Below are 21,254 nucleotides of genomic sequence, written 5' to 3'. Positions count from 1 at the left end.
TTGTAAACTTTTAATGCTTAATGGAAATGAGCAGACAACATTCTGCATTCACACTGCATTCTGTTAACAGCCTGAAACAAAGATGTGTTCTTATAAAACTTCAGGTAAGCCGACGGCACTGAAAGCAAAGAGTAAAAAGTCATGTAAAAATAAAGTTGTGCCTGCTGCCTCACATCTGATAAAGTTGCTGAATATTTGTTTTCTTAATTAACAAGCTGAGCTTTTTATTTTTTTGTCAGATGATGAAGGGAAGAAGAGGAAGGTGGGGAGGGGGTTTGGTGATGGACGGATGGTGTTGATCACAGGATGGATTCATTAGCAAAGGAGGAGAAGGACCCCCCACACCCCCCACCTCCCTCCAGCGTTCTTCTTCTTCTCCCTCCTCTGACTCCTGTACAGTCTGCTAATCCACATGAAACCCTTCAATCTATTGACTGCTTCACTCATCATATCATACGTGTGTGAGCGTGTTTTTGTGTGTGTGTGTGTGTGTGCAGTCTTAAAAAAGTTCAGTCTTTTGATTTATGGAAATGTTGCTTGACAAAATGATACCACTGCATACGAGAATTTTTTTTTTACGATACGTACGGGGACAAAGCAAAGTTTAACAAGGAGAATGAGGAGAAGCATTCACGTGTGTGTGTGTGTGTGTGTGTGTGTGTGTGTGTGTGTGTCAGAAGAGGAGGAGGGGGGGGGTTCAATGAGGGGTGGCGGGGGATGACTACCTGCAGAGAGCCAGCGTCCAAATGAGAACATAATAACAACATCAGAGAGCGAGGAGAGGGATTGTCTGCAAGATGACAACAGTATTAGAGAGAAGTCAGATAATTAAGAAATGCACTTAGTGTTTTGTCAAAAGTGGCCGTCACTGGCGGAGATGGAGTTTAGCTCTGGGTATGTGTATGTGTGTGTGCGTGTGTCTGATTTTATCCTGTGTTCCATACTGCAGATAATGAGCCTAGAAAAAAAACAAGATGAAATGAAGAAGAAGAAGGAAAAGAAGAAGAAGACAAAGAAATCAACAATAACAGCAAGAAAAATCAATCAAATAATTTAAATGAAAAGTTCTGTTCTGTCCACACAAGGATGCCAAGTTCTTTTTGGGCATTTCTGATCTAGCTGTCCAGTCAGGGAAAATGAGACACATCTTGGATGGGAAGCAAACAAGAGGGGTGGCAGTGGATGGGAAGGAGGGAGGGATGGATGGATAGAGGGGAGACGGGGGGAGGGAGGGTGGGCCACAGAAATAAACCCAGCTCCCATCTGATGAGCAGCTTGTCCATAATACTGAATCCCTTTCTGTTGCCAAGTCTGCTTCTTGATACAGAAACACGATAAGTGCAGATTTTTTGAAAAGATTCCCCTCTTGTTCATTTGCCCCCCGAACCCCCACTCCTCATTTGGCCTGGAAGCACTTCTAGCCAGTGCCACGGATAATCAGGTGGCTGTTTTTGTCCCCCCCACCCATGACGTGATAATGAAATTAAAGAAGTGGAGAAAAATAAAGAAGAAAAAAAATAGACGCCTTCATCTCTTTTGCGCCCAACAACTACAGGACAGATGATGTGGCCATCTTGAGATCGTTTGTCATCTGTCAGGCAGCGTTGACCTTGCGATGAATGCCGACCGTCGCGCTGAAATCATCTTTTACGGCGAGAGAGAGAGAGAGAGAGAAAAAAAATGATACCAAGATAGAGGGAGACAGAAAGAGAGAGGGCTGTTGTTTTCGGTAATAAAGACAACATTTATGCCTTCCATTCGCGCTGCCAGTTAAAAGCGACACAAACATGGAAATCCATTATGGAACGCTTCTTAAAAGTGTGACCAATCCTTGTTCAGTCAATTAGAGTCTGGAGACTGAGAATATGATGTTTGTCTGTTTAGCCCCCCGACACATACAGATCAGGCTGGATTTGATGATGGAAAGATTCTTTTTTTTTTTTTTTTTTTTTATGCAGAGTGAGGGAGGAAGAGAAAAAAAAGATAGAAATGGAGAGATGGAGGGGCAGCGCAGCCAAGCTCTGCTTATCTCTTTTCTTCTCTGCTTTCTTGCTTTTTTTTCTCTTTCCCTCCCATATACAAAAGCATTAATGTGCGCAGCTATGTGCTTTGCCATTGTTCTGTGTTTAAAAGCTTAAAAAGGGGACGTTGTTTGTGTAACTGGCAGAGTTGGCGGTGCGCGGCCGTGTCCAAAAGCCCGTACTTAAAGTTGCTCGGCGAAAAAATAGGCCTCACAAAAGGGAGCGATAGAAAAGCAGTTAATAAGAGTGGTTACCCCAGAATGAGCGGGGATGAGGTTTCACATTAAAAAAGATTTATCTTAAAGTATGGTGCTAATCCCCCTAGTTTTAATCCACCCCCCACCCCAGCCCCCATGCCCAGACCCTCCCTTCTCAGAACCCTTTTCATTCCTGCCGAGGGATAATAAAAAACTATAAACCATAAAGTTCTTACAATTTCTGGAAACTGGCAAACGCACGGCGCCCTGATTTTACAAGGATTCCTGGCCAGTGATTCACGGAACTAGGAGGACTCATCTCTCTCACAACAGATTATTAACCGAAAGAGGAAGTCGCGGGGTACAGCGTGGGGCAACAAGGACAAAGGGAAACAGAGAGGAGAGGAGGAGACGAGTGCATGTTTCGCTATGACCTATTTGATGATTATCGTGATGGCAGCGGCAGTGGTGATAGGTGGCGGAGGGGTGTTGTCATGCTCTCTGTCACACTCGGCTGTGTCATACAAGCTGGATGGATGCCTCTGTCCACTGCAAGCTGCTTGAATGAGGAAGCATATGGGTGTATGAGAACCTCAGCCCACTTCATGAATATTTGATTCATATTTCCTGTGTGTGTGTGTGTGTATGGGCAAGAGAGAAAGGGAGAGAGAGAGAAATGGAGAGAGGGTTTTTTTCTTTTTGCTCTCTCTCTCTCTCTCTCTCTCGTTCACTTGTCATTGCAGAAACTCACAAGGCTTTACTTTGTGGCATTCTAATCATAATTGCCAATCCTGAATACAAATCTCTCAGCACTAAACACATCGAGTGAATTTGAAATGACAAAACTAGGCTCATATAACAGCGTAATCAAAGATACATTCAGGGGGAAAAGATGAAGAGAGAAAAAAGTTGAGAGTGTTCTTCCGCAACCAGTAAGAGATGAGGATCAGGGGCCAGTTATTAGCTCGGCCAGGGAACAAAGAGCTCCAGTGTTGGGGGGCAGCTTAACGCTCAGCCAGTTACTGTACCTTTCAAAACTAATATGTAACCATATCTGTTTTAAAAGGACGATTCATATTACTGTGAATGCATGAGAAAAGTTGTTCCCATCCCTGCGACCCAGGAAACTTGAATCCCACTTGTAATGACGCCCCCACACACACACACACATTCACACACACTAACTCAATTGCGGGCCTGGCCTTTTGTGGAAAGCATCCCATTTAAAAAGATGGGGACATAAAATTTTTGTAATGATGTAAAACATCTTCAGCTTTTTCGACAGGACAATGGTGCTTATTGTGCTTTATTGTTAATGTGGCCACTCCAAAGGTCAGCGTGGGTGTGGCCGGCCAGACAAGGGCGGCACTGAATGAAAATTGGGTTATATGTGATCAACCAAGTTATTAATCAGATTAAAATGGATTCCCTCTGCCTGCTGTTTAACCAGGCAGGAGGAGGGGGAAAAAAGGAAAAGAAATAAAGACAGAGAGGGAAAGAGAGGCAGAACAATAAGCCAGTGTTTACTCGCGCAAGAGCAAAGAAAGTCATTGTTTTAGGCGCTGAAGTCACTGTCACAGATGAGTTTCGATAAGGACTGGCTCTGTGAGACATCCCGCTGCATGTAACCAGTCTGTCTAAAAGCATGTGCCCTTGCCACGGATGCCCCCTAGCTTCATCCAGGTAACCTCTCTAATCCTGATTAAATCACTGTAATTAGAACAAGCAGTGTTCCTCCACCCCCATATTTCCCTAATAAAACAATGCAGCAGTTTAAATCCGGTCGCTGGGATTTGCAACGCAACAATGCAGTTTATATCCATCTCTGCCGAGGAATTAAGTGTATTTTCTAACTGCTAATGTTATAATGTTGCTGGCTTATTTGTCTCGATGCTTGCTATTCTTTTTCTTATTCCCTCCACGGTTTGTGTTCTCTCCATCTCTCTGTTTTTTTATCCATTTTTTTTTTCCAGCGCAACTTTGTTTATTTGCGTCTTATTTATTTGTTTCTAGGCGCTTTTTGATGTTTAAATCAAACATGTTTTTAGCGAGTGGTCGGGATCATCCTTCACTACGGGAAATAATGCAAGTTATTTGTCTTTAATTGCCTCAGAGCTTTTCAAACACGCCAACTTGCTGCCTATGTGTCTATACCTGTGTTTATTTTTTGTTTTTATTAGTATCGCTGCATGCCTCCATTGATGTGGAATAACAGAGGAAATAAAAGTTGACATAGTTTCTTCATTTTTTTATTTTTTTTAACCCCCCCTCTCAGCCCCCTGTTTCCCTCTGTCTGCCTCGCTCTCTGTTGTTTTTTATATATCTGTGTTTTTCCTTGAAGTTGCTGCGGCATTGTCTCATTATGTGTCGACTAGCTGTGTAAGTGTAGTTATTATGCCTGTGTGTCTTTGCCTGGCGGTGCTATTCTCTCTCTCTCTCTCTCTCTCTCTCTCTCTTACCCTCTCTCTCTCTCTCTCTGTGTCTCTACTGTCTCTCTTTGTCTCTCCCTCGGAGGATGAGGAGTTTTTTGAGTACAACTCCTCTGAGGCATCCTCCTCACATCTCCGGGGCGCCTGGGGAAGGGAACGTTGCATTCTTAAGAGGAGCAACTCAAACTGAACAAAGTCTACAGGAGTCAGGGAAGAAAAGAAACAAACAGCAAACTAACGAGATGGGAAGCAGAGATCATGTCAAATATATCGGGTTGGAAGGCCAATTTATAACCCATTGTTTCATGTTTTGCAATATTGAATACAATGCGCAACGTGGCTATGAGTGTGCGCGGGGGAAAGGGTATGCAGACTTGCATATGTACATAAAAGCACTTGATTTGCACGTACATACAAACACACGCAGCACATGAATGTGAGCTCTATCTCCCAGTAACCTTCCAGCTCCCACGCTACCTTCCTTCACTTCTGTTTCCCCATCCTGTCACTAAAATAATGAATAGAATAATTGTCATGTAACTTTGCGATCATCCAGCATTCGTCTCCATTTCCTTTTCACGGGCAACTCGATACTGCCCTTCACTCACTGCACTGTACTCCCTGGAAATGTGATGTGGCCAATATCGTCGTCAGTATTAGTGACTGAGAGGGAGAGTGTGGAAAAAATCCTTTTCAAAAAAGACCTTTCAGCAGGCGCAGCAGTTAATATCTGGGGAATTAGCGAGGTCAAAATATTTTTAGAGTTATCACATCTGCCGGGGAGAAAAGAGAGGCAGAGAGAGCGAGAGTCAGCAACAGGTACCATCCTTAGGGCTTGACAGCAGCTATTACACTTAATTGCTCCTTGAAAACTACACTATTTGCACTTTTGGGTGACAAGGTGATAATTCACCTCTGCACAAGTTAAACTGGCAATATTGTTGCGCATGTGAAATAGCACCTCGCCTTCACCAGCCGTCAGAGCTGTCATCTCGGAATGGCAGAGGCACACAATGAGAGCCTGGGGAAGTGTTTCACCAACAGTCGTCTTCTTCTCCTCGGTAAAAGACAGACACACAGGCCTCCAGACGGCTTAATCACTGGAGGAGCCCGTGCCCTCCAGCAACAAGGAGAAAAAGAAAGACAGAGAGCGGGAGATAAAGAAAAGGGAGGATCCTGGAGTGTGGGAAAGTGAAATGCAGAGATCCAGGAAGAGAGGGAGAAGTGCTAATGGACTCGCTTTGGACTGAACAGAGAAACATCAGTGGTTGACTTTCCATGCACTCTCAGTCAGACACTGGTCAAACTCTGGTCGAAGTTTAAATCAGGTTAAGCTGTTTACAAGAACCTTTGCAAGGCTGCAATTGAATTTTCCACAAATAAACAATTTAACTGAGGAGTCTGGTCCACCGACTCGACCAAGAGTCGTGTCAATGGAGATGGAGAAGTACGGACTGACACTATCATTCTCTGACCTAAAATCACGTTACGAGTTATCTGATCATGGAAGGAATTTTGCAAGAAAACACAGGCAGAATTTATTAAACGATAATTCTGTTTTATGACACCTTAGGACTTATTTTCTGTAGTTTTAAACATCATTTCTATGGTAATAATATGATTACACCAAGTAATTTGCTGAGAACTGGGAATGATGCATCGTTGCTAAAAAGAAATGAGACAGGACAATGAACCCACAGTCAGGTAATTGGGTACGTTTTTAAAAATTACGTAGCATTTTGAAGATGAAATAACACAATCTTCCCCTTGCACATTAAAAGATGATTTCATAAAGGATAAAATGTGGTCTTGCTCAGTTTAATACACACACATCTTTTGATGCTTCACCCTTACTTAGTCCTGTTCAACAAGTCAACCAGGCTCGCTTTAAACAATCTGCAACTTTAGTAAAAGGTTTTTAGAAGAGAAAACTAAAGCAAATTGGAAACTTATTGCACACTGGACTTTGTTGCTGTGATGTTTCCAGTACTTAGCAATTACTTGGTGAATGTAATGTTACCATAACCAACAAAAATCAGAGTCAAAAACAAATAAATAACAAGAACCAAGTTGTAATAAATCAAAATTGTCCTTCAACTAAGAGATGAGGATCCTGTTCCTTGCGTGGGGTGTCACAATACTGTCAGTAATGACTGGTTTCTGGAGGAATCACTGATCAGTCTAACCTACTGAATCTCACTGCTTTACTGAAATGAAATACTACAGGATGTGATAGTAACAGTGCAACAAAGAGATTTTCAGATGGTTCCAAAGATGCATAGCAGACAGATACAGTATAAGGAACGATATGTCCTTGCAGAAGAAAACAGAAATAAAAGTACAACCTCAATGAAAGGACTAAAGTATGACAGTAAGTAGAGACGTTCATAAGATTTCAAGGTTCGTGTGTGCACTTTAAAAAAAAGATATCTTTAACCCTCGACCATTTGAACACTAGAGTGTATTATTAAATGAACGATGAAACCTATCTGCGGTCTTTATGCACCTTCACTATATACTGTCTTGCAGATTGGACCATAAGCACCACCTGCAGTCGCATCCTCAGGTTTCTGAACTTTCAAACCTTCTTTTAAGTGTACGGGATATTTCCACTATACAGGTAAGAACTCTGTCTAGCTCATTAGTAAACACAGGGGTGTCTAGGAGCAATAAGTACCCTTGCTCTCTTGCACTTGTCAAAGCATTTTGTGAGTGTTTATGTGTGCGTGTGCACATGTTTGCTAGAGACAAACAGCAACCAAATTCATGGTAATTAACCACCTGATGAGGACAGTTTTATTGGCAATTACCAGGTTTTGCATTATCACAAGTTTAAAATGAGTGTGCGTGTGTGTGCGAATGCACACATGCAGGTGCGTGAGCTGAGATCGGACAGACAGAGCAGAGATATAAAGGATATCGTCTGAGAATGGAGTCAAGTTGTGTGGAGAAAGAGATGGTCAGTGTCACTGACACTGTGGGTTTCATGTCTTTCAGGAAAATCTTTTCAAAAAGGGAAATTATTTAGAGAAATATTTGAAAAAGGAACATTTTTACATTAGCATTTTATCAAAAAAGCAAAATCGAGGATACTCTATAGGCCCAACTTTATAATTAGAATTTGATTAGAGTTCGATAGATGTTGATGTGATATGTAATACAGCAGGTCAAAATAGAAACAATAAGAAAACTGAACTGGATCAGGAAAGACATTCTGTAGCTGGTACATGACATACAACTGAAAAAAATCATAAAACAGGGAGGATTTAGACAAACAGGAAGCATGGAAAGTGATTGCAAACAAAATCAGTGTTGCATACAACCCGGAGTGTAACATCCTATCAAATGTTCAAATCAAATACAGTCAGCTAATATTATTCACCATGTCCAGCGATTTTTGTCATTCCAAGTCAAATCTTAGGTGCTGTGCTGTGAAGGAGGATTACATCACATAATTTAAGAGATCTCTGCATTTCTTTTAACTTTCAGAGCTTTTATTTGTTCACATATCTTTCAGTTAATCCATAATACCCACTCTTAGCAGTAAGGGAAATACAGACCTAGGACATTAACTTGTAATTATTTTGGTGAGTGCTCCTTTTGCTTATAAATGTTGGTTACTCTATCGGTGTAATAGAGACAACAGCATATGTGCATCTGGTATTGTGTTTGCATGTGTGTAACTTTATTTGTTAAAGCTACCTTTCTTTCACTTAAACCAGAGCAGTGAAAATTACACAACTAATGCCAACTGTGATCCACTACATCTGCGCTTCACAGCGAGCCCACCAATCCATCCATATGTCTTTAATTACTATCAGTGCTTAACAGAACTTCACACACACACACACACACACACACACACACACACACACACAGCCGTGTTTCCATCAATTCTGGGGACATTACATAGACTTCCATTCATTTCCTGGAGGCTTAACCACCACCTAACCATAACAATAAACATTACTTGCCTAATCCTAACCCTGACCTTAACCAAACCCTAACCTCAGCCTAACCTTAAAGCAAGTCTTCACCCTAATATTTAATGATTTATGTTGTGGAGACTTGCATTTTGTTCCCATAAGACGAGTCCTCACAATGTGACTGTGTAAACAGATTTTTGTCCCCACAACTACAGGAATACATGTCCATGCACACACATACACACACACACTTACCACATTTCAGCTTTTTATTACAAAGGCTTAAGCTTTACGCACATGCATTTGCTTTGTCCTCTGTTGGCATACAAATGTATAGATGTGTACTTGTGTGGTATGTGTGTACATGTTCTATTATGACCTCAACGCTCACGGGTGTAGTCCCACCCAGTGAAGGCAGGCAGGACTGCAATCAATTGGCCACCAGTGACACAACTGGTGCTGTATTTAAGATGAAAACCAAACTACGTACATGTAGTGTTACATACAGACATTTTATGGCTGTCAGACACAAAGATCAAGAATGTCATAGCAAAACATGGGAGAAAGAGGAAGCCAAAATAAAATCATTCTTAAGTCATTGTTTCTGTTTAAAAAGAAAAAAACAAAAGGCCCAACATGAAGTCTAAAATGAGAAGAAGCAGTCTGCAAAGGGGTTTGCCATAAAGCTTTTCCCTTTCACTTGAGTTAAAAATCACAGATGAACGTTCTAACATTGTTCTGCATCATTACATTTTCTGTGCATGTGAAACAGTCACCAGGGAAGTGGTGTAAACTGTTTGCTTTCAATCAAAGATGCAGTTATGTCAAAGTAACCATCTAGTAATGTAGTCAGGATCATTGGTGCATGTCAATCATAGCCACGCCCTTGCTTAAAATCAAAAAAAGGCTTGTAACTGAACTGAAATGCATTTAAATGAAGCCAAAGTCTGTGGAAAAAACGGTATTTCCTATGGATTTCTGATGGTAGAGATGTGGGATGCTGTTGAAAAGGGCTCACGACGTAATTAAGACTTGGAATTAGTCTTTGAACTTGAGTTCCTTCTGAAAAGAAGGAAGAAGGTCCACTTCTTTTCAGCTGCATGCCTCATGCCTCATGATGGAATGGAGTGTGCACAGTGATCTATTTCAAACAAGCCCCCCTGTCACTTTCTCTGTCATAAAGTTGTGTTGTGTGATAGCTTAAAGTCAATATAGTTTGACTAAACTCTGATGTGCGATGAGGTGATGCTGCACTGCTGTTTTGTTTGCTTTGTAAATATGCTTGTGCTGCGAATTTCTGGATCACACAAAAAAGACTCCACCAAAAACAAAGTGTACAGCTCAAAAAACTGTTTTTCAGTGCTAGAGTGATTAATCATTAGAGTGATTACATAGATAGATAGATAGATAGATAGATAGATAGATAGATAGATGCTTTATTGATCTCGAGGGAAAATTCAACTCACTAATTTAATTAGTACAGATTTATGTTCCAAATCAATGTTAGATATTCTTAAACTCTAAACTGGACCTTATTTAATGCTTAAATTATTCATTTATTTAAGAGCAGACTTTCAGTCATAATATGCTTAAGATACTCATTGAGACGCTTCTACTGTTACTGTGCATCTTGCTTTTATACAGTGACACTGGGGCATCATCATACATCCCCTCAAGTCTTCAAAAATAGGACTTTTTTTTTCTTTACTGACAAGTAACATGGATGCGATTCTCTCAAAGAGCTTTTATCTGCAACAAACAACAGCACTTACGAGGAGAACCATAGAGCACAATGAGAGAGTACTTGTAAATTGGAAGCGATGGGTCTAATTGATGTGAGGATATACAACATTTCCCTCTCTTCTTGCTCTCTCCTATCCAATAACTCTCTGTTTATGTAGCCCACTTCTGAAATTGCGAGAGGTGCTCGGCTATGAGGCTCTGCCATTTTCTCCTCTGAAATCCTCAACGCGCTCGTCCTACACTTCTATCAACACTTCCTCTCCAGCTTGTCAATCTCAACCTTCTAAAGTCCTGGTCTACATTTAATATATTAAATGAACGAGGGGGGTTGAGGTAATGTAAGTAATACGATGTGAGGAGCAATGTTCGCAAGCAGTCATGGCATGTACAGCACTGTTTGAATAATGTAATACTTCATGTTTGATAATGCATGGCTATAGATAGGTCTCCACTGCAGCCAAGTATTGATTGCGTTAAGCACATCTACAGTACAGCAAATGGTGTGGGTTCATATCAATCTTTACACAGTGTACTGTACCTCAGTAACCAGATACCTTGTCTGATTACAGAGACCTCAGGCCCACTGTTGCTGTTAATGACATTTATTGATAAATCCAATTCCTGGGCCAATTTAAGGAGGTGTGGTTTAATACTACAGACGTGTGAATATGTGTGTGTGGATCCGTATATGTGTGTATCTGTTATGTGTCAGAGTGCAAGTAGATTCATGCGCATTGTAACCCTTTCCCCCTCCTCTGGGCATACTAATGAAGAGACGGCCACTCCAGACGTGCAGCGCGTGCCCTACAACAGCTCCCACAGATTCAGGGGAGAATTTCGATATTAATGATTTATGCTGTATTTGCATACAAACCTAATGCAAACCCACTCCAGATAATCACATTTTGCCAGGTCTGAATTGAGTTTTCCGGACGTCTTTGCTACCCCCACCTTCTCCACCCACCAAATAACAGTGGGATGCGTGGCTGTTGCTCTTCACGCTGCCGGTGACCCCCCCAGCATAAGGGTTTTACAAGTGGACAGATAAAGAGGGACTGTAAAAGTGCATTTTACCGTGAAACAAGTGTAGCTGTTTTCTCGTCCAAGCTTTATCACGCAACTGTAGTATCTGTGGCAGAACTGGCTACCATCACAATGGTGCGAGCAGTAACAATGGTAGTATCAACAACAGTACCAGAAGCAAATTTATCCAAGTACTTAGTATAGCTCTATGATACCATATTCTTGTAATGTTACACTATACATCTAGTTCCTTACATTTCAGGGACACATTTACTCTTCATAATGCTACACTTGCTTGGATACAGTCAATGCTGTGTTTGCAGATCATTTGATCTGTTAGATGCAATCAGTTGGCAAATTTTCAGGCCTTAATTACATAGTAGAATAAACGTAAGTCTATTACTTCACTTATTACTTAACAATATTTCCAACATTATAGAACATTATAATAATGTGTTATTAATAATATAATATAACATAACAAATAATATTTAAAGAAGTAAAAGCAAGAGCAAGAGTAGTTTTTGTAGTAGTCATTATGATAGTTATAACAGAAACAGTATTTGTAGTGGTAGCAGTATGCAGTCCATTGCAAGGTGAACACACACACAACAGACACACACTTAAACCTATAGACAACTAAGATTGCTGTTCATTTACTTGCATGAACTGTGGAGAATCCCGATCTTCCATAGCTAGTGTGTTGAGAATGACCCCTCTAACCACTCTAGCATTTTCTTCTCAAAGTATTCTAGTTCATGGTGAATTCAACTTGGCCTTTACGACACAGATATGGATACATGAAGCTTGTGAAATCAGTGACAGTAGTTGTAAGAGCTTTGCTTGAAGTACAGATACAGTGTTGTATTATCTGACACATCATAGCATTACACACAGATAGTTTGGCAGGGCAACTCGCCTAAGGTAATGTCACACCGAATACAGCAACTCATATGCAAGCACAATACAGCATGTGTCAAATTTACTTCCTGTAAAATGTAACATTTTTCTCTATACTTTAGTGCCATCCAAGAGATCTGAATATCTATTTCCAGGAAGTCAGATACATAATAACGTGTTGGGTTTTCTAATTACAATGAATGCCTTACTCAGACTAGGACAAACTAACAACATGTAAGAAAGGCTTTTGTTCCACAGAGAACGCCTTATCTATAAAGGTCAAGCATTCCTAGTTGCAAAGAGAACTGCCCACATTACATAGCTTGCTTTCACAGACTTTCTGATTAGACAATAAGTAGGGCTTTCTCACACAAAGGCATTTCTTTATGAAATGAAACATATATCAGTCTTGTATGGCTAAAATGCTTTCAAGATGTTAAGATATGCAGAGAGCCTGATTCCATGACAACGAATAATATTTTGTCAGATGGAAAGGTCAGATGCACATGTGTAGCTGCACTGCTTCATTAACAAAGGGATCACTGTTATTACAGGTTAATGTATATCTTTATGAATGTATGCCTGTAAACAACTCTAAATTTCACAGGAAAAATATTCAATTGTTTTGTCTTGATCAAAAAGAAAAATGTATGATGATATATTTATATATTTAAGATTGTGGACAGTCTGTTGAGCAATATTAAAGCTAACTGGAAGAAATAAGATAAAAAAGGATTACAATTTGATATGTTACATTAATCCAAGTAGCTACGACTTACTGTATCTGGCACTTAATGAATCTAAAAAATCAAGATTTTGATTGTTGTTTGTGTTACTTTGAAATAAATATGGCAAATTGTCTACTCATTTAAAGGTCTTAATAACAGTTTGAAGGCATTGTCACTGATAGGATGTCAGCTTACACTGTAATAGTTCTTTATCTATTTTCTGTCTTTCTAGTCTGTATAAGTCAGTGTTTTAAAGCTCAGAACCAACTTTGGGTTTTTACTTTACTTCTAACAGACACATGCAACCGCCCCTAAACAGCAAAAGAGCATTGTAAAAAAGAGAAAAAAAAGAAAAAATTGAAAAAGGACTTCTTCAGTCTCAAGGAGCGGCTGTAACCTTAGCAGAATCATGAAAGTTGACAGTTCATTTTTCACAGGGTCATAGATCGACGAGTCTTATAAAGTAATGGGCTTTTGGGAGCCAGCTTTATGAGAGCTAAGATAGTTAAGAGACATGTGCACGAGGTGGCACGGGGAGCTGAGGTCCTGCTCTGACTCATCCAGGGTTATTCCCTCCATGCTGGGGAGCGGGAGGGAGGCACTGCACTCCCAGTAATATAAACGTGTAATAAAGATTAATCTGTTGCTAGTCGCCAGGCTGATAGCTTCTAAACTTGCTTGAAATAAGGCTGAAATCACTTCAGAGCCAATCTCGAGACCTTTAGTGAGTGTCTGGCATTCCTTTGTGGGTGTCAGGAAAAAAATGTATATGTGTTTGTCTTGTGTGTCTAGTGTTTATGTCTATGCAGTGCTGGGAAAATTGAATTTGTGTTTCAAACGTGTGTAGTCATGATTTTTTTAGGTGTGTGGTTTTATTCTGGTACAGATATCTGTGTGCTTTATAGTATTTATGGTGCTATTAGGGGTTAAATACACTCACCAGGTGCATCTGGCCTCTTCATGCCCCCTGTGGATGCTCCGCCTCCCAGGCCATTGAATGCGGGAAGGTTGTCATTGCTGTAGGCTCTGAGGACAGACAGCATGTTCATCTGCTGCTCAAGGTGGGTCTGCTGCTCAGCCTTCAACAGTCCTGGAGGACCTCCGGGAGACAAGAGGCCCAGGCCCTGCTGCCACTGCTTCTCAAGCGCCAGAGCTTGATTCTTATGTTGGGGAACCAGAGAAAGTGGTTTCATGGCAGATGAAGATGCTGCCAAACCAGCTCCACTCCTTGGAGGCAGAGAGGAGTCATCTTGGAGCTGTTTGGGGTGGTTCTGGAGGTGGTCTGAAGCTGGACTTTGTTCTTCCTCTCTCTCTATGTCCATCTGCCCATGCTCATCTCTGTCTTCCTCCTCTTCAGCCACTCCTCCCTCTTCTTCTTCTTCGTCAGAGTGATTCTGTTGTGGCTGTCTCTTGGGTGTGGCTGAGGGAGTCTCACTGCCACTGCGCACACCAGCCTTTGCAACCTCATCATCTGACCCAACCTGGTCCTCTTCGGCCCCTCCACAGGAACCCCTCTCACCAATCTGGTCTTCCCCGGCTGAAGATGCTGCTCCAAAGGTTTGGCTTGGCAGATCGAGATTCTGTTCTTCTGTTGTTATATACCCTTGAAGGGACTGATTGGCTTTTGGGGATCCATCATACAAACCACCAAACCGTCGATAGAAGTCACTGTGGAAGGGATTGTAGGGCTGGTCCATGTGGTTGTTCCAGCCTCCCTGGTTTTTCTCTCCATCTCTGTCTCCATCTTTGTCAAGTGTCTTGCTGTTGGAGGAATGAATTGTCGAGGTGGTGGGAGAAGTCTCTCCATGAGTCTCCTTGCCGGCATCAGATCGCTGTGGTTGGGCCTTGCCCAGATGGTTGGCCTGAAGGTGCAGAGCCATGAGCTCCAATGAGGAGGTGGAGAAAGAGCAGAAGAGGCAGCCATGCCACGCCACGTTATCATGAATGGTGACTGAAGAGCCAGGGAGAGATCCAGATGCAGACTCAGGCCGGACTGACACAGATAGATCAAGTGGTTCATACTGGGACCCAGGTTTGCCAGGCTCTGAGTTCTGTTTGACCTCAGCCTTGTCCTCTCTTTCTTGGTCAGCAGAGACAGCCCGCTTTGCTTTGGGCTCACCATTATCATGGTAGCAATGGGCTTGGAGCTGGACTGGACTCTGGTTGTCTTTCACATCCTTTTTCATGGAACTGAGGACGAAGCTGTCCATGAAGGCCTGAAGAGACCCTTGAAAATGGACTCCATTTCCCATCATGCTTTGGTAGGCCCTGCTTAGGTCAGAGAAGCTATCTGTAGCTGTTGAGACCATGGAGGAAGGTGCATCGGCAGTCTTCATGTTCTCAGCTGAGGAGCCAGAGTCGAAACGGCGGTCTCCACGCTCCCGCTCACGGTCTCGGTCGTGCGGAGACATCATGCCAGCTGACGCCCACTGGTGTGCAAGCAATGGACCTGCCCTGAAGTCTAGGTTGGGGGGCATGCCCTTGAAAACATTACGGAGGACATCTGGTCGGGCAAATATGCCTCCACCGGCTGTCTTCCCATGGTCCTCTTTGTGATCAGAGGAAGCGGTGTGGCCAGAGGATGGGCCGGAATTGGTGGAGCCATTTTGACGCTCGCGGTGGTGGCGCTCCAGGTGGTACTTCAGACTTGCAGACTGGGTGCCAGCATAGTCACAATGAGGGCACCGGTAGGGTTTCTCTCCTGAGAGGCCAAGACAGAGACAGAGAAACAGAAAGGGAAAGACAGGGAAAACAGTGAATAATTAACCTGATTATTAGACTGACTGGATATCAAAATCTATTTATTGGAGCAGGGAATGTGGACCCTAGGGTCATGTAACCTCCCTGAACAAAGAAAATTAGGTCAAATGAGTAGAGCTCACAAAAGATATGCATTTCATTAACTAATATAAAAAAAGAGAAAATTTTGTAATCGTCTTTAGTTGGCATCAAAACACATACATTTTCTAGCTCTCGATCAAAGGATGGAAAAAAGAAAGTGACAAAATCTAAATAATAAATAGAAGTTTAGAAAGAAATAAGCATAGAATGAAATGCACTATATAACTATATATAAATAAATAAACACAAACTGATCATGAACAGGATCCTGCATTCAACAAACAATACCATATCTTTGCTTTCGCACAGACACCGTCTCTGTTCCACTTGGTGTGTGTGCGTGTTATTGCATGTTTGTTTGTGTGTGTGTGTGTGTGTGTGTGTGTGTGAGTGTGTGTATTGGGACGAGGGTGGGGGCGTGGAGTAGGCATCTGAATATGGGTCGATCCAGCTCGATCCAGCCCCGCCAAGTGAGCCATCACTCATATCAACACCATAAAAAACATTTCACCATATGGTGCTTTCAGTCCACTACAAGAGATAATATTTCCAACTGACAACAAAACTGTCTCAATGCTGTCTGTGTTTGCACGAGTAAGGGCTGGGGCTGAGGGTGCGGTCTCTGTTTGAGTGCGTATCTGTACATCTATGCACGGATGTGAGGGTTTGCCTGTGTGCCTGCAGTGGGGTCATTGTGCTTCTTCTCTGGCCTTGTTTGCTGTCAGTCCTGTGCTTTGGCGATGAGGGTGCCATTTCTCGGACATCCCCTATTTGCAGTTTATCTTCAGAAGCATAAATCAGCCAAAGCATAAGATCTCTCCAACGACTGCCACACTGCAGTGCACAAAGAACAAAATATGGATGATACACTATGATGCAAAAATAAGTCAATGAGAAAAAAAAAGAAGAAATGTGCAGCCGACATATGTGAACCACATGTGTGAAGCCCTGTGATAAAGACCAATATGATTCACTACAGGACACACAGATCAAAGAGATTTATATTATGGTAAAAGAGGGGTGAATCTGTCGTGTAACATTTACATATATTTATTTATCCTGCACATCCATATTCATGAATATCCTTGATAATGGTATAACACCAGCATTGTTCTGAATTATTCCAGAAGTGGATCTTCCATTGGAATGATACTGATGTTGAAATAGAACACATCCTGCTAGCAATTATAATAGGCTTGGAGTCTGAGCCAGATTTGGATTCATTAAACAATGAACAGAGAGGGAAAAAATGCTAGGCTTGATTTTTTTTTTTTTTTTTTTAATATATACATATAAAAAGTTCCCAGAGCAGAATTTCTGTTAAATGGATAACAGTGACTGCGTGAAAAGAGAGGGGGGAGTGTTGGAAAAAGAAATAAAAAGGGATGGTCAAAGTGTTTTGTGTGTATGCACATTTCTATATATACAGTATATGGCCATAAAATGTTTAGATTATACACATGGAAACCATTTTATAAAAGAGAAAAAAAAAGGCATTGTTACGCAAGGCTGGTTTGAATGATTTAAGTCGGGCTGTGTAGTAAATCATGGATATAATTAGCAAATGGCATACTGCTCAAGTAATTTATCATTATTTAGAGGGCACCATTCCAGAAAAAGACTCTGCGATCTGCAGACCTACTGCAGAGTTCTCAAATACAGGGCCACAAACACCAACTCAATACAATATTGATACAGGAGAGAAACGGATAGGAGGGTATACAAAAGAAAATTGAAGGTGGAAATGTTGAAGAGAGGGGAGACAAAGAATAAGAGAGATAAAAAAAAAAAGGGAAAGGAAGCGTGCAGAGAGACAGATAGCCCTGACTATAGATAGAAAGACAGTGATTTGATATCTTTTCTTTTACGCTAGAGTGGCTATGAGGCATAGAGTATATTTAAAATAAACCATACGAGATGAGCTTTTAACCCAATAAGTGCTTCTCCTGTGAGCTGCCGAACAGAGGCTCAGTGCTGATTTAATAAGGAAACGTCCCTGATGCAAATGATCATTCTCAATTCCTCTAACTGGACAAAATGATATTCTAGGAGCCAAATTAGACAGAAATTAGACTGATCTGATCTTTTTTTTTTCCTCCTCTGATTTTTCTTCCCTTATGAGAGGTTGTTAATGTTCATGTGGGGGGAAATAAAGAGTAATGTACCATCTACATATCTAAAATGAGAATGAAAAGCACCGAATATTGTGTGTTCTGCACTCTCCTTTGATGAAAGGCAAACTGAAAATAAATACAAACGCTCCCAGAAAGTTATCAGTTTATTCCAGCTTTCCATTAAAATTAAGCATTTAAATATATCTGGAGTGAGTGAGACAGACGACAAGTACATTTCTGCATCGACTTGTGTTTACGTAGGTGTGTGTGCGCGTGTGTGTGTGTTTGTGCACCAGTTGGAATGTGTGTGAACACATGTTTATGCATGCTTGTAGGACTGAGCCTGTGTGTATGAATGTGTGTGTGTTTGTGTCTTAGAGGGCCATTTGGACTGGCTAAGACATCTGCTCCATCATACGTCAGGGGCCTGGTGTGACATCTGGGGAATATACTGTATCCTGCCTTGCAACATTACACACAATTTACTGCTAAAGGTCATTATGTACCCGTTAATCCACTTTTAATTGATATCAGCGCAAACAGCACAACCTCCCAGCCACATGACAGATCACTGCTGCCACAAAACCAGAAAATTGCTATTTGGGAGTTAAAAATAGATCGGTAAACTTTTTTAGCTGTTTGTCCGTCTTGGCTTTGTTGAACTACTTTGGGCGTTTTGTTCCCGACAAAGTGAATGATAGAAGGGTAAGAACTGATGCTTTCTTGGCTTTGACATGAAAAACTACAGCTCATAAACATCTAAGTGACAACTTTGTGGCTGTAAATCATCCTTTTCCTGATTGCTGTACTGGGATCTGCTCCCCCACAGTATGTTTGCACTTCATGTTGCATGTACTGATTTCATCTGGCTTTGTGTGAATTGTGACAGTGCCATAGAAACAAGTAAAGATAAATACCCCAAACCTGTGCAGAGGGGCAATTAAAATGGCCTGATAGAAATGACATACTTGGAGATGAATTTCCATTTGGCCGAAAGGATGGGAAAAAAAAAACACAGGCTGGATGTTTGAGAGACTGAATAATGGATAGAAGCTGTTTTACATCTGTTTTAAGTATATCTCCTTAAAGTTAGTGGTTGGTGAATAGACAGTCCCTCCAATACAGTCAAGCTTAACACTTCAGCTGCCTCAGAGGTGAAAGTGACACCATAGATACACAGTATATGCACTGAGGAATTCTCAGTGGAAAATACATTCAAGAATAAGGTTGACATTGTTTTTTTGCTTGTTTTTAGTTTTCTTATTATTATCAGTAAATCTCATGAATAGGAAAAAAAAAACAACAATCGGCATCATTTCATTCTTCTCTATCATGCCTGTGCCAGTCAGCCCCAAGCCCATTCATTCCTGAATAAGATGTCAATAAGATAGAAAGATTTAGTGGGCACAGTAGATTTTTGGCAAATGTTACTCAAACAGAAGTAAACCACACATTTGTTTGGGACTCTTTTTAGCTGAGTATTTGCAGCACCAGGTTGGTGTATGTGGGATTAACTCAAAATATATTACAAAGACTGTGTTCACTGTAATGAATTAACGTGTCACCCAGTGCAACAGTGTGTCTCACTGATGTGTTTTTAATAGTGTTTGGACAACAATGGAGTTCTGTGCACAGAGGAATAAGTTAAGATATATCAGGCTTTGACCACTTGCACACACACACACTATATATATGTATGTATAGTTGAGCATGCTGCTATTAGTGTCAGGATTAACAGTTCATCTGCCACTGAGAGGGAAATCATAAATATGTATGCATGAATTCTGTGAGCAGTCAGTGTGCACCAAATGATAAATATATTATATTTAGCAGTGTCATTCTATCGAAGATACTGTATAATAGAGATAAGAAATGTAGAAAAAATAGGAAAAAAAGGAGAGCTGAGATACTCATAGAAAGGAGAAAATGGGAGAAAGGAGGCAGCAAAGGGGTGAGAGGAATGAAGAGGGAGATCACAGGTCCCTCTTGATTCATCCTGATTACAAGGTTAGGTTAAGGTTAAGTGACATGGCCAAGTCCTTTCTCTTTCTTCCTCTCTTTGTCTCCCTCCCTCCCCTCATTTAAAGGTGAGCAGGGACTCTTATTGGTTATGCGGCCCTGCCTGAAGTTATGTGTGGCGATTGTCAAGAGCGAGGACCTTTTTATTTTTTACACACAGCTGCTTACTGCTAAATAGTGCCTTGTCCAGAAGGGGACAATCTGGGCCTCTAATTGCTGTCACTGAAGCCTAGATTCATTATGTGACTTTCCCATTAAAATGTGAGCATTAATTTGTATAATGAAATATCACCCTCTGCAGTGTGTTCATTAGCTGTGGCCCCACACCGTAGCACCACAGCCGCACAATGTTAGCTACCTAGAAAACTGTGGTTAATTTTGCTAATGGATATTTTCCCACTCACTGTTCAAGAGGAAATTAATACTGTAACATTAGCTCTTTAACTTTTGGAGAAATTTAAATTCACTTCATTCCTTTCAAGCTGGTGTTAGCTGCTCATTAATCTTTGCGTTGCACAATGCTGCCTCCACCAAAACTCCATCGTGTCACTCACATTGCATTAGGATGAAGGGGTAGCTCGCCTGTCATCTGTGAATTTCTGTGCATTGTCACCAGAGCACAGAGAGGATCTTTAGCCACTGTAAAAGTCATCTCGTGGATGTAATCAGGATGTCACAGAGGAGCTGCTGTGATTAGGTTATAGGAATGATTTAAAGGCCACATGTTGGGGATGCATCAAACTGTTTTCCTCTCCACGTGCAGAAAGCTATGCTAAAGCTGTGCTTAGATGGGCCCACATCCAGAGATACATTCCTTTCCAAAAGACAACATCCTTACTAACCTTTCCCACTTTTGCTCTTGGGTGTAGGGGACTCAAGACTGAGCCTTTTATTTTACTGTGTTTTTGAGATATGAATGGATAAATGTAAAATACATTGCGTGGATGAAATTTGATGGGGCTTACTACACACCGCGCGTGTTTTGCCAAATGACCGAATGCCAAGCCTGGGTTGAGGTCTCTGCTTCCTCCATGAAAAAATACGGCCCTCATGGGCATTCTTACTGTATTACTCAAAGCAGACATAACTCACCTCTCTCACTGCCAGATAACAGATACCCCCAAAAAACCACCACCATCCCTGGCTGTGACCTGGATGAACTCTTTTACAAAGACAGGCTAATTATAGGAGTACACAGCAGACTACAGACAAGCTACAAGTACAAAGCTTTTACTCTAATTTCTTTCGAGAACTGAGGTACAGCATGTGCGCCTTATTAAGCAAAAGGGATTACAGTACTGATGGTCTGTTAT

The 21,254-nt window shown here is 41.4% G+C and overlaps 1 protein-coding gene across 5 annotated transcripts in view; it reads right to left on the bottom strand.

Annotated features, from left to right (window-relative positions):
• znf536 (zinc finger protein 536) overlaps positions 1-21,254 on the bottom strand; it is a 195,061-nt gene that overhangs the window by 30,392 nt on the left and 143,415 nt on the right. For all 5 annotated transcript variants that reach the window (XM_046395322.1, XM_046395411.1, XM_046395600.1 and 2 more), the window contains one exon: positions 13,908-15,668. In XM_046395322.1, the coding sequence (XP_046251278.1) occupies positions 13,908-15,668 (1,761 nt within the window). The remainder of the gene's footprint in view (positions 1-13,907; positions 15,669-21,254) is intronic.

Source organism: Scatophagus argus, chromosome 1 (assembly GCF_020382885.2).
Source record: "Scatophagus argus isolate fScaArg1 chromosome 1, fScaArg1.pri, whole genome shotgun sequence".
Classification (NCBI taxonomy): domain Eukaryota; kingdom Metazoa; phylum Chordata; class Actinopteri; family Scatophagidae; genus Scatophagus; species Scatophagus argus.
Note: the sequence above shows the minus strand (reverse complement) of the source record. Positions and strands in the feature narration are given on the sequence as shown.